Here is a 17,912-nt window from a genome sequence, read left to right on the forward strand (position 1 = left end):
ATCATTTTTAGCTGTTTTTATGAAATCTAGAGGCATTTGAAACGTTCTCTCTTCCAACAGCGTCAATAATTTTTTAACCTTGTCTTAGCATTTTACAACATATTGAAGGGTAAAGTAACAATTTGTTCAAAACTTCATGAACTTGTAGTATGGCTCTTACTCTGTTGTTTTTTACACTAAGCCTGCTTATAAAAATGCTGATGAAATGCAGTTGCATTTAAGTTCTGCATAAATTGTGTAAATTGTTTTTTATCACGGCTTCATTAACAAATTAAAGACTTGGTAAATTTTGATCTTGCAGCCATTTTTCCTAATTGTGCACGCAGTATGATGCTCAATTACAACAAGGCATGAAGTAAATGTAATACGAAGCAGTTTTTGCACTGATTTCTTATGTCTTAATTTTATGTTGAAGCTGTTTCAGTGTGAATTCTTAAACTACCAATAGTACAGCTCGTTTGGCAATGTGTTTCTGTATGGCCAAGTGCTGCATGATGCGGCTTTAGCAAGCTTTTGTACAAATTGTTTCCGATTACTGATTAATTAGTAAATTATCTTATTACATCTATACCTGATTGAAAAAAGCTATTATTTGCATATGTTGAGCAAATAAGAATGCGTTTACAACCTGAGCATAGTTTTGCTTTGCAAAAACTTGTTTTATGAAATCTTCTTACTGATGACCAGTAATTTCAGAAGCAATACAGCCATAAATGGTTACTAACTTCAGATCTATAGACTGAGCAACTTTATTGAGCAATAGTACTAATGAGAGTAATTATGTTCATCAGATTAATTAACATGTAAACTAATAATATTCATAAATCATCCGACTAGAGGTTTGTGCTTACCTCACAGTAATTTCAAAATGGACGAAAAGTGGTCCCTCTCACTCGACAACTCGTTTGTAATATTTTTGGGGGCATGAACTAACTTAAAAACTTATGCTGACAAACTTGCTATAAAAATATTGTTAATAAACAATTGGGGTGTAAAGTTATAAACATTTATACACTCTTTTAGAAATTAAGTTTCACGAAACACTTATGTCGCGGTAGAGAGATCCATTTGGTAGTAAAGGAGTTGAAGTTATCAGCAGGTAGATCATATGGGTTGCGGTCACAGAAACCATGGTTAAGTCGCAAATCACGAAGTTGAATTATTCGACTTTGAAGTTGCACCAACTGAACTTATAATATTGGTAACAAATTTTGTAACCTGTAGGTCTGGACCAATCAAAGAGTGATCTTTCTGAATCTGAAGTCAGTTTAGCCAATAAAAGTATTTTACCATCGAAAAAAAACTTAAAACCATTGCTATGCTAAACAAGAAGTACTGAAAAATGGTGTCCGCTAAAAATAATTGTTTCTTTTTTGCCGATTTTAAAGGTAACTTTGACATTTTGGACGCTTGTAATGAGTACTTTGGTATTCTAACTGATGTCAAAAGCAGTGAAAGTAAAGGGAGTTGTGGTGATATTTTCCTAACGATTCTTACAAGATTACTACAATATTTAATAATAAGAATAATTATTCAATTTTTATGAAATTATAATCAGATTTAGTTATGAGAATAATTGTTCGAGTTTGCAAGGTCGAAGTATATAGTAACCGATGGTGTGTAATATGTTACTGTTGTTAATTTTCTAAAGATTTGGTTGATGATTTGGGTGTGCCCAATATCGCGATACAATCAAGCTGTTTTTAATATCTGCAAAAATAAGTAATACGCTTTCTTATAAATATACAGCTATTTCTTTGACAACCAGCTAAAATCTGTTTAGATTTTTAAATTCAGCATAGTTTTTTGGATCCAAGTACAGAAATCTAGATAAATATCACAATATCTTGATATTGGTTGCTATGTCGTTTTGAAATGTAAACAAAACTTTACATTGGTTTTCGTTTCTCAAACTTTAATACCAGTTTTCTTGGAACTATGTTTTTGCACTAATGGTAAACATGCTTCAGTTTTTTTACCATATAATCTGCTGTAATTAGGCTAGAATCAAAATTTTGTTTGCTACATCTTGTAATCCCGACTTACCATGAATTCTGTGATCATGACACATATTAATAGTTAATGCACTGTTTGGAACTTATAGTGCTATTGTAGAACTACAATAAAAAATATGTCATCACTAATAGAAATTAACTACCAGTTTTGATTTTGTATAGGTGTCTTGTTTTCTATTACAGATTTTAATGTGTTTGCAGGACAAAATGAAGCAACTGCAAGAAGTTTATTATATAATTTATTTCAAATTATGTTCTTATGATAGAACTTTCCGTAACAAACTTTCATTTGGCTAATACTTGTATCCATTTTTGACTAAAATAAGTCGAACCAATTTGTTTCACTCCTACTACCTGCCCTAAATTGGTGCAAATGGTCATCAGAAATGTGCTTTCTTTGCGCTGCTAAAATGGCCCATTAAATGTACTTTAATTTGATGAAAACTCAAATATTGGTTAATTATTGGCCTTTCCAAAATACCGTAAAATACTCATCTAATTAGCATGTACGACTTAGCTGCCCAAGTTGTCAATGCATGGTACTGGAGCTTGTTATCGTTTTGCTTGTTGAAGGTTGACTTGCAACAAAATTTCATTACGGTTATTTGGTATCAAAAGATTCACCATGGCTTACTCTGCTGTGTTGTGGGTGCAAAATATGGAGAACTGCGATTACAAGTTCTTAAAAGCTAAAAAAGAAACAGTTAATCTCCGCGATCCCGAAACCGCCGTATATTGGAATCAATTCATTTCTCTGACATAGTAAAATGATTTGGTTATTGTTTTGACACGTGATCTTCTCACATGAATTGTAAGTTCCGTAAAAGGCTCAATATAAAACTTCTTGTAGCACTAGTTTATGACATAAAATTTGGGTTTCGCCAAAGAGCTCTTTCCAAATATAGATGCTCGCTAGTTTACAATTTTGTTTTGGGTTGATCTAATCGTCTAGTCGCAATCTGATCATGTGACCCATGCTTCTTGCCAAACAGCGCGCATAATTTTCGCAGCATTTTTTGACTATCACAGGTGACCAACAGGTTTGTCATGCTTATCAGATGATGATATGCATTCCTTCGAGCTAAGGTTAAAAATTAAACAAATTTTTACGGTAGGTTTTGAGATATCAGTGCTCAAAGTGACATCAATACAGTGATGAGGAAACAGATGCTTGAGGACAATAGACATCGTTTCATTGAATGCGTGAAGTGTAATTGTGAAAATATTTGAATGAATGAGGTTGCATGAAAGTGTATACAGAAGCCATCTTGTTGAGCTACGTTTCATTTGACCCATTTTTGGAACGGGATTCTAATCTTCGGCAATTTCGTGATGGCGGCGATTAACTTTTCGCTTTTGAGCTTTTAAGAGCATGTTATCACATTTCTACATATATTGCACATGCAACACAACAGAGTAAGACATGGTGAATCTTTTGATACCAAATAACTGTAGCGTGAATTTTGTTGCAAGTCAACCTTTAAGCATTAGTAATCTTTTAGAAAAATGACAAGATTTTATTTTGGAAACATACCTTTCAAGCAACAACGGTATGCGAGTGCCACTGTACGTAATTTTGATTAATATTCCTAAACTTCATAATCATTCTTAGTATTGACTAAGTATTATTGCTTTTTAGTTTGTGTATTTTCTTATGTAATTATTATCTGTGAATGTTTAGCTGAAGCTTGTGCAGAGCTGTCATCAACAACAATTTAGTTGAATGTCATTTACTAGTTTTTCCGTTTTACAAATTGGACTATGCCTTGTGACATAACTGCTTTATTTTAATTGTGTATACAGCTCCTATTCACCCTTGCGTGTTTATAGTTGTCATGTTCTTGCATTCTTGTTGCCTGTCCACTGACGATAGCACTTGTACAGACTATATGTAAGCATAGTGTCTGGGATAGGAACTGAAACTCACAGTTAAAACCTATGGTGACCAGCTCTAAACTTTACTTTGCAATAATATCTAAAAGCCAAGTCCAGATCAGGGTCAGACTACTGACTATGAATTTTACGAATGAGTAATTGCTTTTGAAATACCACTTCAATATTTGAAGTCCTTTTTTTTAATAGGATATGAATAAGTTTTTACATTGCTTAACTCGCGTTCTTCTATTGCCTACAAATCACAATGGTGACAAATATCAAAGCTGGGATTGACAATCATAAGCTAAAATATCAGATGCACTTCTGCTTTCTCAGTTTTTTCCTTTTTTTGCAGCAAGCAATGAGCTTTCAATTGATTAGCTATGAAAAGAGTTTAATTTTAATCGGAAAATCATTCATTCAAAAAATGTGATATTTCTATTTTGTTATTACTAATTGCAGGGTGTTGCTATAACATGTTCTGCACCGACTCTGGTGCTAGACAAGTTATCTAAAGAATTGGCGATTCAAGGTTACAAAAGCTTACATATTTGGGGAGGTTTCTGGTCAGAGGAGAGCGGACAAAGGAACTTAGTGAAGGTAAATTAGGGTGTCAAAACACCAAAATATTGAAAGACATAGAATGAACCTTGGTGAAAAACAATATTTTTTTAGATGTATTTTACAAATATTGAGATGAAAAATTTTGTGCTAGTCCGAAAATTTCAATAATATGTATTTGGATGATGTATCTAATAGTATGCAACAAGCTAGAGCTTTTTTTTAACTCTGAATGACACTAGTATTGCTTAACTTGCATTTTTGTACCATTTACAATCTCTGTTTGTGAGAAATGTACCTTTTGTTCTAAATCCTGTTCGGCCTGTCATAGCTGTTTTCTGCAGTCACCATTTAATTTTCGGGATAAACGGGGACCAGGGTCTTTTGTGGACAGTGAAAACCCACAAAATAAAAAGTAATGTTTTTAAGTTTATACATAAATAAGCCAAACTTTAAGGCCAAAACACTTGCATTGTTTCATAAACATAATGCATTTGTTTCCTATGTGAAAAGTAAACTTAAGTTCCTTTCATTGACTTTTAGGTCATATTCTAACTTAAATCCAAGTATTTTAACTCAAATTATGAATTTTTTGTAGTATGGGCATAGGTCAGATTTTTATCTGGTTAGAATAGCTGTACAGCAAATTTTGCTATAATGTTCATGTAGGCCTATACCTATTATAACGCAAATTCCTCTCAATGTAAAGAATTTATGTAAAGCTTTTGTTTGACCAACATAAGTAATGCCATATAGGGTAAAGTGTCAAGTTGGTGAAAGTTCCCAAAATTATTAACAAAATTTTCATAGTTGTCCTTAAAAATATCGCTTACATTCTTGCCAAACTTGAGCAATGATAAGATGCATAGGGTTCGCTATTATAGATACCAATACATTGTTAAACTAGTTTGTCATTAGAGATTGTCATTTTTGTCAAAAATATGTAAAATGATTCGCCTCGCAAGAAATCAGAAATATTTGAAGGGGATCTATCAGTGAAAGCTTTGGAGTGTTAATACAGACGGTTTCCTACTTACGAACATTCGAGTTACAAACAACGGTACATACGAGCAGGTCTGCGCGTATATTCATCGATTATACCGACGGTATTACCGACTTATTAGCGGCAGAAAGAGGCGCTACATAGAAGCATCACCCAGCATCCACCTTCCTCTGCCCAGTTCGTTGCAGTGCATAAGTGCGTGAACGTATCTCCAGTGTGCAAAGAACTTTTTTTATTTTTCCTGTATGTATTGTAAAGGAGTGTTCCGACCTTTACTTGGCACGATCTAGACTAATAAATAAAAAGAAGAGAGTGTGTGTAGTCCCATTCAGCTTTTTTATTAGCGAAGGAAATTTCACTATTCGAGGAGCGTACATCTATCTGCTCTGCTCAAATAAATGAGAGCGCTCCGTTATATTCAGTAATATCAACTGTTCCGTCCTAACGGCAAACGGTGAGAACACCGGCTAACAAGGTGAATAAATAGGACCGCTAGCGAGTTGGTATGACAACAATAAAAGTGACGATAAATGATAGTGTTATAACATGATATCAGATATAACAATAGCATAACGAGTGAAACAATGATATAATAAAAAAGGACAACACATACGATCAATAAGAAATGCTGTGTCATGGCCCGGCGTCCACCACAGTATTTTCTCCATTTTATTAAAAAGTTTTTTCAGTACAAACCAATTTACAGGTTACTTATACAAGCCTTAAACTTACTAATATAAACCTTCAATATACTTATATACATGTAGGCCTTAAGCATAAGTTATAATACAAAATATAGCACTGAAGCAACTTACGAACAAATTCACTGTACAAACAATTGTTCGGAACGTAACTCGTTCGTAGGTTGGGGACCGTCTGTATACCAAGCTGAATGTCATGATATCTAGTCTCATCAAAATCTATCTTGCTCCCAAGCTCTTCCCGACGATGGATAAATGATAAGTCATACAGACACTGATTTTACTTTGTTAGCTAGCCGCAACAAGTAGCAGTCTGTCTCTTGTGGCTTTTATTCACCTCACCTTCTGTTTGATCTCCAAATTCATGTTTACTACCTTCAAAACTGAATGTTTTTTAATTGTCAAATCAGTTGATATGAGCATCAGAGTTAAATTTTTTGCTGAGCTAGAATTTATTTTGGTCATCTCAAATAGTCTACGAAGATTAACTGTTATAAACGAGCACATTTGCACAGACATGCTAATGGCAAAGAGTAGCTTTATCATATAAGCAGAGACTAAATGGTGTAAACAAAAGCTGAAAATCTGTTTTAATAGAAACTTCTAAACTATTTAAAGAATTTCAATAATGTCTATATAATTAATGATTAATGTATAATCCTAAATATTTAGGATTTGTTTGAAGTGCACGAGAGGACAACTCTGCTTTGCAGAGTAACCTGGCAGTAACCCTATGCTTAATTTGTACACGTATGCATTGCAGTGAAAGGCATATTCATACACATCAACCTTACAGTGTTAAAGGCCAACTGAATGAAAAGGGACTTTTATACAATTCATAGTCAATCTGTGCATGGAAAAAATTGACCGTGTAGACAGTTAGGAATTTTACTCAGCTCAAGAAGTTTTGAATCAACTTGGCTTGTACCAACAAATACCCTGGCAGTGTAGAGTGCTGTAAAAGATTATCAGTTGCAATAATTATGCATTCAAATATTGCAAATTATTACAAGGTTAATTAGCATAGTTTTTGTAGTGTCAGTCTAGCAAGGTAAATGTTGCAAGTTCAAATCCAGCGGGATGCAATATTTTTCCATTATCCAACGGTGGCTTTATATGGACAGACACGGTTCTCATCACAGTACAGGCTGAATGTGTAAAATTTTGTAGATTTTGGTGCATTTTGCTTAGAAATAAGAGGAATGGTAACGCTGTAATTATTAGTTTGTAAAATAAAGCTTTTCTTAACCCAACTATTCATTACATTTTATATTTAAAAGATACCATTCTTACCTAATAGTTTGACAAAAAAGCTTTAGCTTAAAAGAAAGCATTAATGATAATGTTTGTTGTTTTTTACTTTTATTGAGTTAACTTGTGTTAACAACATCGAAACAATAATTTTTTAAGGCTTACTAGGTTAATTTTTTTTTAGGCAAAACATCAACATAGTGAGAACTGCAATCTCTTTAGAGCAAACATAATTATGCAGAGTTTCAGTAGGAAAGCATCTTCTGTGTGACCTACATTTAGTACAGCCACCAATATAGCTAGCTGCAAAAGCCTACTCTTCAAGTTTCTGGCCAATCTCCTAAGCGTTCTAAAACAACATGATGGAGCACACTTTTTAGTCAGTATTGTTTTAAAGGTGGTTTGATATCTTGGGAAAGTCTGTAAAATGAGTAGTGTTCAACATTCTCCTAATTTTTAACTATACTAACAGGTTAATAACTGGTTTCTTTGCAGGTAGAGCAGCATATTTACCAGTGGAGGCAAAGTGGTCTAGATTGCCTAACCTTCAAACAACAAGTTGATGTTCAATTTCCAAAAAGGCATCCAGTGACTGGAATGACATCCAACCTTAAAGTTCTTTCTGTAGCTGGGCGTGTCTACAATCAGCAAAGTTCTCTTGCGAATCGCTTCTAAGATCTCTAGCTAAAATCATATTTTAAACGTTGTGCAGAGCCATTAGTTACAGCTACCACAACTTCACACATTATACTCGAGGTGCCAGGAGATGGTCACACAATTTGCAAGACAATTAGAGAGCTCAGTGTTTTGAAGCTCTACAGCTTTATTTGACAGAAATAAAATAGTCCACTTTTGTTGATAAATGTTTTATGGTATTCTTGTGAATGCTTTGATTTTTAATCTTTTGGTAATGTAACAGCTGTTTGGCCTGCTTTTGATAGGTTGCTCCATTTGCACTAAAGACTTTTAGATTTATACAAACTCATTGTGTTTTAAGAATATTTTATTTGTCACCGTTGCACTCACTTGAGCAATTTGTTTGACGTACTTATATTGAGCTTTCCTTTTCTGTAAACTCAACTCCTTGACGGGGTTGCTTAAAGAGTCAATTTTTTTCCTTTTGAGTAAGTTTGGGCTTTTTTTAAAGAAATATGCTGACCAATGTTGATAAATGCGAGTTAGATATACATGCATGCAATCTGCACAGTGTGTTCAATGTTACTGCATGGTTTCATTGAAAGCTCTTATCTGAAACCTTTTATAATCCAAAGGGCCCCACATATGCTATATTTCCCAGTTTTGCCTCAGTAGCAATGACTTGACTAAATCAAATTGTATAAGTAATAAATGTGGCCACAGGTATGCAAATCTCCCATGTTTGACATTTATGTTTTAAAAATTGGGTGTCTCTGACTCTACCAGGCATATTTGGCAGCATGAATGTATGCACTGTTTTAATTAATATACGTTTTAAAAGTTTTCTATTTGACAACTAGGATGGTTTCAATACCAATTACTTGATGTCAATACCATCCTAGCTTTTATTGCAACTTATTACAACTTTTTTTAAATGGAAAAAGTGCTTGTTTTTGCCATGCATGCCCACTAACAAGCTATTAAGGGAAAGCATAAGTTTTCAACTTTATGATTAATATGTATGATAAACTTTAGATCAAAGCACACACAGATGTGCCTGCAAATCGGTTTTCTTAGGTTCTGTTGACAAAATCCCTGAAATCGGGTTTCAGGGATTAGTTTGCCTTTTTAACCAATTGATAGAAAATTAAATGATGCAATAAAGGTTCATTACAAGTAAAAAGAACCAAACTAAATATCATAGTTAGCTAAATTTATATAAAAAGAAAAGAAGTAGAGCTTGGAACTAGGACTATCTAATTCAAGATATAAAAACATAATAGGAGGCCCTGAATTTAATGAGAAGATAACTTCTCTTGCAAAAGAGAAGACAACTCAGAATTTTGTATAAAAATTTTCAAATTTTACGCTAATGGGAGGTCCTCCATTTCAAACTACAGAGCCTCCTAACCTGCAAAATTTTTCAAAATGTTGAACTCTCCGGCAAAATTTATGCAAAATGCAAAATAGATACGTATGCGATCAGCATGACGAGTAGAGTTGTTTAAGCATGTTTCTAGCCAAGCCTCCTATCAGAAGCCTCCTATTATCCGAAAGCCCTATATCGTGGATATATTTTCCAAAGTGGCCTCCTATTCAATCTAATTTGACTATATATATATATATATATATATATATATACCCCGCGCTTTACAAGGCCCGGGTAAACCAGCTTGTAAAGCACTGATTTCTTTACCGTAACTAACTCATAAGACTAGAGATCAAAGTTTATTAGGTTTGTCAATTGTTTTTTATCGTGTCTGTCTGAATGTTCCGATATTTTGTGTCTAGTTTGTCTGCGAACATCATGTTCGGTTTGCCCATTTCCCATTGTGTTAAGAATAGGAAATAAGAGGCGTAGGGTGTGCACATACCATAAAACCTCTAATTAAACGCCACTTCCAATTGACCGCCACCCTGAGGGAAGGGTTGAAAAATGACCGCCACACTCCAATTGAACCCCACTTCCATTAGACCGCCTTGTCGACATAATTTGATCTTTTTGAGCCTATAATATTAACTTATCAGTAGAAAACTGTTCACAAAATTGCATTAATAATTAATCGTTTATATCAATATCAGTTAATTATCTCGTCTAATTCCAAAGCTTTTCGTTTTTTATTTTTATTAAAACTTTGAAAGCAACGCCGTAGCGATAATCAATAATGGTCTCAGGCTAGTAGTAGCTCTCTGTTTAACGTGGTATTTCTACTTCCAAGTAGCTTACATTTATAAAAAAACAGCTTAAGTTTACGATGGTAGATGAACTTTCAAAGCAACGCTATAGAAATCTTTATTGTCTCCGGCTAATAGTGGTGCCTTGTTTAACGCGGTCCTGATACTTCCAAGGACTTGCGTATAAAAACTGGTTCTCAAGTTTTGGACCAATAGTTACGCAAGCAACCTTTTACGCGTTGCATTAGTGCTAAATGCAGCCCGTAAAAGTTCTGCTCTGCCAAAAAATTGTTTGGATGTTAATGTCGATTAGTTCAGCAGTGCATAAAAGAATTTGAGACCAGAAAGTGTTATGGAAGGTACTGGACAACTAGAAGATGTTCATTCCATCGAAATCAACAATCAGAAAGCAGCTATCCGAGCAAACAATGAAAATATTTGTGTAAAAAAAACTTGCAGTTTTGTTTCTGCATGTAATATAAATATGATTCGTTTATGTAACTTGTTCATGAATATATATTTGTATCATTTGATAGATTATTGTAGCACAACTTATAAATATGCAGATTTATGGCATGCTATTTTATATCATTCTTGTGGCTATCTTAACACAGCTTACAATGGGTCGATGCTCATAACTCTATACTTCTATTGCACATAAAAACTAGTTTTGGCTGCAAACTGCAGCAAACATGTCAGTGAGTGCATTGAGCTTTTATTCAACAGTGTTAAACATAGATATAAAATAAAATTTTCCTAATTTAGGATGAAACAAAATTTGAAAATTCCAACAAACTGCAACGAAGGACACAGGCTATAAAATCATCGCAGGTCAACTGCAAGCAATATATATCAACTGGTAGGGATATTTTTCAGTTTCTCAATGCACACTTTCTAAGAGATCTTTGACAAGTTAGAAGTAAATTAGCAGATTTATTGCATTCAAAATGTTTAATATTGTCCTACAGGAACGAAAAAAAAGAGTGCAAAATATAGGCGACATAGCTTCCCCCGTAGGCCTAAATTTATCTTGCCAAAATTCTGACGAGCCCATTGAAAAATAGACCGCCAACCTTTATTTGAAGCCACCTCCAATTGACCGCCACCATATAGGAGAGGTTAAAATAGAGCGCCATGGCGTTCAATTAGAGGTTTTATGGTATAGGTGGTCACATAGATTTTGAACCAGTCTATTTTAGACTACCTGAACTTTGAATTGAAATAATTTTTTTTAGATTTATTTATCTTGTTATTTTATATTTTTGCTTCTTCTGCTTGATTTATAAGGTCCGGTCTCTCTACTTTCACTAGTCTGAGACTGTCTCCTCTTTACTTTCTCTATTGCAGTAGTTGCTAGATGTATTTGTGGAGTTTTAATTGATTTGAATCCTATTTTTAGTTCTATGCTAAGTATGGTCTTCCATTTATTACCACTTTTACTAAGATTACAAAGAATGAAAAAGTATAGTATAAAGCACAGCTTAACCCTTTGAACCCTAACAAGCAGTTGTTAGGCATTGCGTAGGGTGTGTCAGAATCCCTAACGGCCGGTTTTCTGGTCTTCACATGGCTTTGCTTACAAAAGCTGTTTCTAAGTAACAGTGCAAACCAATCAAATTAATTATTGCACAGAATGTTAGACCAGAGATTTCAACTTCATTTCTAACTTTTTTCAAATATCTTTACCTATTTCTTTCGTTTTAATAATAAATTTTATTAGAATGATATCGCGAAAAAATCGATACGACTCGTTTGTTGATAGGTCATAAATGATTTTGATGCAAATAAAGAATTTTATGATCTTAATTATAATTTTTCAGTATATTTTGAATCATGAAATAATGATGAAGTGCTAAATGGATATGCTGCTAGTGTAAATGCTTTTAAGAGTTTTTAAAGTCATACAAACATTTATAGTTTCAGCCTCAATAATGGTGAAGTACTGTTTTTTTTTCTGTTTGATGTCATTTGCTGACGGATGCCCAATTTTTCTTACTAGTGTTTTATCAAGTACCATTGTATTATGAGCACGTTTAGATATATTTAATAAAAGTTTAAAAACTTCGGATCGTTGGACAGATTGCCCAGGGATACTGACATGCATTGTTGTTATCATTGCGATAGTTTATATAAGCTATTGTGTTCAAGTTAAAGAATTAGACGCATCTATTCTGTCGGTCTCTTTGCAATTATAGACATCATAATCACACTTTCACATGATCCTAGTGTTTTAACTGTGATCAAGTTTTATTAATTTTACTTCTGAAACAACCTGGCAATTAGATGGCCTCAAGGATAAAAAAATTTAGAATGATATCGCGAAAAAATTGATACAACTCATTTGTTGGTAGGTCATAAATGATATTGATGCAAATAAAGAATTTTATGATCTTAATTATAATTTTCCAGTATATTTTGAATCACAAAATGATGAACAAGCGCTAAATGGATATGAGGCTACTGTAAATGCTTTTAAGAGTTTTTAAAATTGTACAAACCTTTTATTTTTAGCCTGAAGTACTGTTTTTTTCTGTTCAATGTCATTTGCTGAGGGATACCCAACTTTTTTTTACTAGTGTTTTATCAAATATCATTGTATTATGAGCTCGTTTAGATATATGTAATAAAAGTTTAAAAACTTCGAATCGTTGGACAGATTGCCCAGGGTTACTGACACGAGTTGAAAAAAGACAGCGATGGTTCAACGGGTTAAAGATGAACTTACACACAATTTGTGGTAGATTTTATCAGAAAGCACCAAAGTCAGGGTAGATGGGACTATCACACTAGTATGCAAATGAGATGAAAAAGCCAAAATCAGGAATCACAGCATCTCAGCCTTTTAAAGATGAACTTACAAAAATTTTAGTAGATTTTATCAGAAATTATCGGTATTTTTATCGTTCACGGTTGTTTTTGATGTTTGAAATGATGTGATTGTCAAGATGTTTTAAGATTAAAATTGACAAAACTTGGTCATGGTTAAAATGCTTAAAAGAAAAACTATGTCCAAAATTATGTCACTAGTTGTTTTTGTTGCGATAGTTTATATCAGCTATTGTGTTCAAGTTAAAGCATTAGTCGCATCTATTCTGTCAGTCTCCTTGCAACTATAGACATCATAATCACACCTTCATTTGATCTTAGTGTTTAACTGTGATCAAGTTTGATTGGTTTTAATTTTGAAACAACCTGGCAATCAGATGACCTCAAAGATCAAAAACAATCACAAATGAACGAAAAATACTGATACTTTCTGATAAATTTACTAACAATTTTATGCAAGTTCATCATTAATACAGTTTTGACCACTGAACCAAATTATGTGAAGGAAAGCTATAGCTGTTCACAGATAGCGTTCCCTTTTGTAGTTAAACCTGAGAATCTTGTAATGAACAGACCAAATAAGATAGTAGAGGGAAAAGAGTTCACATTCAACTGTACATCTACTGGAGGAAGTCCTGACTCTGTATATGACTATGGTTAGTGATACACTGATATGAGTATTTATAATATTTTATAGAATAACTAACGGCACAAAAAATATATGTGTTCAAATCTAGAATTATATGCACATACCTTTACCACAGTTAGTAGTGGATAATTTTACATAATAATTATTTGTCTGTATTTTGCTTAAATTTCAAGTTAACAATTTTCATGTCTCACAACTTGACCTAAAACACTAAAATTTCTTACAGGTGGTTTCATAACAGAAATCTAGTATACTTTTTGACCCCTTGTATTATACGAAGTCAAAAGGACTAAACATTGCTGATAAATGTGTCTTAAAGAAAAACTGGTCATTATTGGTGATTATATGAAACCCACTGGGTGTAGCAAGCTTATCTGATCAGTTTTATCAACAGAGAAGAGAATCATTCGTAATTAAACATATCCATTCTTCTGACAAACTTCAAAGTTCTAATTGGTTTCCGAGTGGCTGGTCAATAAAAAGTATATGTTGTTACTATTGTGTAGAAACAAGGTAATAAAAGTTGAGGATTGGCCATACGCAGGTTCAGTAGTAGAAGTGGTGATGGAGGAATATTTAGCAAACATATTAAAGCTTATACTAAGTAAAGTTGAAACCAACATTATATATATATTTTATATTGTTTGTATATTTTTTGTGATGTCCTAATTTTATAAGCTTTCCTGCTTCGAGAATCTGGAATATTCTGATAGTCTTTTCGTTATGTGTTTGAAATACCCTCAGATATAAAATTACAAACATTTGATGGAATTTTATGACATATAGTAAACATTTCATATAACTCAATAATAAAAAGTTGATCAATCGTAGAAGTTTATTCCGCTGTTAACCCTTTGCGTTCTAAGACCGACTTTTGTCGGTTTACGAGCAATGTCTCAGCGTACCAAAACCGACAAACCCGACATTTTTGCCATTTTCGATAGACCCTTTTTAAAACGTTGTATTTATTTTAAAAACAACGTTAAAAATTAAAATTAAAAATTTGAGCAATTTCAGTAAGTTTTTTACTACTGTTTTGAGGCTATAAATAATAAATTTTACGCGCATGTGCAAAAAGAACACGTTGTAAAGATTTGATCTTTCTTTATGGAAAGCTGATCGACATGGACGTTCGTGATTATTTGAGCTCGGCTAAAAAATTTGTTTAGAGGATGATATCGACTGGTTCGAAAGTGAAGAAGAGGATTTCAGGTCAGAAGAATGTGGGGAAGACGATGAAAGTGAAAAAGAAGATCGACAGAGTGAATTGGATTGCGAAAGTGGGATTGAAACGGCCGGCGTTGAAACAGGGAATAATGACGGATATCAAAGAGGAGCTGATTTAAAACCAAAATGATTACGTTTTGATGACAGCATGGCAGGAGATAAGTTTGAATACTTAAACAGGTAAGTATTTTTTATTATTTGAAGCTTTTTATAACATTGACCATGATAAATGTAATATTTAACGAAACGAATAAATATGGCTTTCAAAAACATTGCGATGCTTCGGAGCCTGTTGATGATAAATATATATGACGAGTTATTGGTTTAGTTTTGCATATAGGTATTCTCAAAAAGCCTACTCTGTTGTCTTACTGGTCCACAATCCTTTTTTAATAAAATTGAAAGTAAAAAGAAAAATAGAAGCAAGTTTACCTTTTACTGACAATTTTGAAGAGCCTGCTGGCAATAAATTGTTCAAGTTGAAAAATGTTTTTGCCATGATATGCGACTGGTTATATTCTGTTTTGCTGCCTGATAAATTTATATCTATAGATGAAAGCTTGCTGGCATGGAAAAGACGGCTCAACTTCAGACAGTGTATTCCATCTAACAGATTTGGATCAAAGTTATTTGCTCTCCGATGCTGTCTCTGGCTATGTGCACAAGTTGTCTGTATACATGGGTGATGAGCAAGTAAAGCTGAAGGTACCGGCAGCAGATTCTCTTGTGGAATATCTCTATGCGAGTCATATTTTGATCCCTACCATGCAAAATAAATTTATTTACAAATTGTATTTTATTTAGTTTCTGCAAATGCTTCCTTGCTTTGAATTGCTAGCTTTTGTACATGTGTTCGCTGAAATGTCATTATCTATTGTATTTGTTGTGTATTGGTATGTTGTATTTGTTGCCCATTGCCCTTATCACCCACCTAATCAAAAGAGTTCAGTTCTCATATCGTTTTGCCATCTAGCAGAATGATTTCTCTATCATTTGCTGTAACTGCTCATAATAAATGTTGCTTCCTTTCTTTTGCTGCTTCAAAAAATGTGTGAATACAGGCTCACCACTCAATTCTTGTGCACAACCAGTTAATCCTTGCTGCAGCACACATGGATCTTAGCTGCATCACACATGAATCCGTGCAATGAGTTTATATGCAAAATTGTTATTTGAATCTGCACATGAAGAACATGCACATCTAGAAATGCGCATAAATCTGCCAGTAAAAAATCATATCTGTGAATATATTGAACTCAAGTTGCTTGAAGGAAAATGTCTCAGCTTTCAGATGCATGTTCATTTGCAGTCTTATGCCAATTTGCACGAGAGTTATAACAGAGTTTGAGAAGTCATGTCGGGTAACAGTTGCACTGCTTATCGCTATGGCGATATGAGCATTTCGAAGGTCTGCTCCCGCAATGCACAGAAGCACCTAACTCAACTTTTGATGCGCTTGGATAACCCAATTTTTTGCAAACTCTTGTAAACATATGACACAGTGCAGATGTTTATCATAAACCAGTTGTGGCAGAGATATTGCTTTTAAAAATATATTTGTAATCGATATTTCATTATAGAGAGGTGACAACTTTGTTAAATCAGAATTTTGACTAAAGTATGCACAGCCGATTTGCAGGAAATAAATGGCTGTCCATTGAGAAATTTCTAAGCTTTTAAATGCATATTCATTTATAGCTCCATGCTAATTTGCATGCGAGTTATAGCCAATTTTAGTCGGCCATGTCAAGCCTCGATTTTTGCAGGTTGTTAGGGTCACGCGGTGAAAATTTGGAAAGGCACTCCTGCATTGTAATGGAGCTCATATCTACACTTTCAATGCTCTTTGACGTCCAGTTTTTTTTGCAAATTGATGTGAAGATATGAATCTATGCAAGAATTATTTAGACAACACTGTCAATTGCCTTTATAAATTAGAAAAATACAATTAAAAATGACGTACAAAAATAAAAAATTCATTGCTTCAGCAAATTGAGACTTTTGTTGGTAAATATTTGCGAGCTATCTACATAGAAAAAACATCAACTTGTAGATAAATTTCTCAGATTTCCTATGCATGTCAATTTATGTAACTGCCACAATTTTTATGTAAGTTACTGCAGTCTCTATGCGGTCATGTCGAAAGCTCAAATCGTGCCAGTTATTGGCTGGTACGCTAGTGGTTTTTCCATCATAACCTCGCGGTCGCTAAAGGGTTAATAATTGTGTTGGGATGTTGTTGTACAGCTAGTCTCCAGTAACAGAAATTTATAGCTTTCATTAGCGTTAATTAGTATATCAATATATGAGTTTCCTAAACAAACTGATGCCCATGCTGCATTTTCTGTATTTAATATTTTTAGGACTGATAGTATCTTATGTGTTTTTAAAAGTTGCACGAGGTTTGTTTGCTTAGGACGAGGGCTAAACTGAGTGTTAGGTTTTTACTGCTAGTGTCAAGGATGACAAGTAATTCCTGAAGTAACAATATTTTATTCTGGGTTCGCATGAAGATCTCGTTGCTTTGTAGCTATTTTTTATTGTGGAATCCTAAGATATGTTAATAAGTTCATCAGTTGTTGAGAGAAGATGTGGTGATTGTGAGAAGCAATAGTTACACACCTATAGAGGAAGATAGATACGGTTTGACTCTGAGATGTAAAGACACAACTCATTCAGTCCTAGAGAATATTTACCCTGATAACATAATAAAGTCAGAAGATGTGGAGCCTCGCTGTAAGTTTACTCTGTGCTTCTGTTGTTAATTGTACAAAAGTGTATGAAGTAGAATCTATAACATGTTATAGAGATGTCATCATGTCAGAAGATGTGGAGCCTCGCTGTAAGTTTAGTGTGTTCTATTGTCCATGATGCAAAAGTGTATTTGTGTAGACGCTACTTACTTTGTCTGATTCAAATGGCAAGCAAGGAAACCATTAATTCACAATTTTATCCTGGATGGTTTTATTTAATTATCCTAGGTTGTTCTTGTG

The 17,912-nt window shown here is 33.7% G+C and overlaps 2 protein-coding genes and 1 long non-coding RNA gene across 3 annotated transcripts in view; all 3 read left to right on the plus strand.

Annotated features, from left to right (window-relative positions):
• Nucleotides 1–17,912, plus strand: part of LOC137396818 (neural cell adhesion molecule 1-B-like) — a 474,203-nt gene that overhangs the window by 81,805 nt on the left and 374,486 nt on the right. The window contains exon 2 of the mRNA XM_068083132.1: nt 13,589–13,699. Coding sequence (XP_067939233.1) covers nt 13,609–13,699 — 91 coding nt within the window. The 5' untranslated portion in view covers nt 13,589–13,608. The remainder of the gene's footprint in view (nt 1–13,588; nt 13,700–17,912) is intronic.
• Nucleotides 4,356–8,610, plus strand: LOC137396698 (uncharacterized). Its single transcript, XR_010978591.1, has 2 exons — nt 4,356–4,490; nt 7,902–8,610. It is a non-coding gene; the product is annotated as an uncharacterized lncRNA (long non-coding RNA).
• Nucleotides 15,068–17,912, plus strand: part of LOC137396667 (uncharacterized) — a 28,966-nt gene continuing 26,121 nt past the window's right edge. The window contains exons 1-3 of the mRNA XM_068082983.1: nt 15,068–15,099; nt 16,229–16,280; nt 17,496–17,655. Coding sequence (XP_067939084.1) covers nt 15,068–15,099; nt 16,229–16,280; nt 17,496–17,655 — 244 coding nt within the window. The remainder of the gene's footprint in view (nt 15,100–16,228; nt 16,281–17,495; nt 17,656–17,912) is intronic.

Source organism: Watersipora subatra, chromosome 5, assembly GCF_963576615.1.
Source record: "Watersipora subatra chromosome 5, tzWatSuba1.1, whole genome shotgun sequence".
NCBI classification, from domain to species: domain Eukaryota; kingdom Metazoa; phylum Bryozoa; class Gymnolaemata; order Cheilostomatida; family Watersiporidae; genus Watersipora; species Watersipora subatra.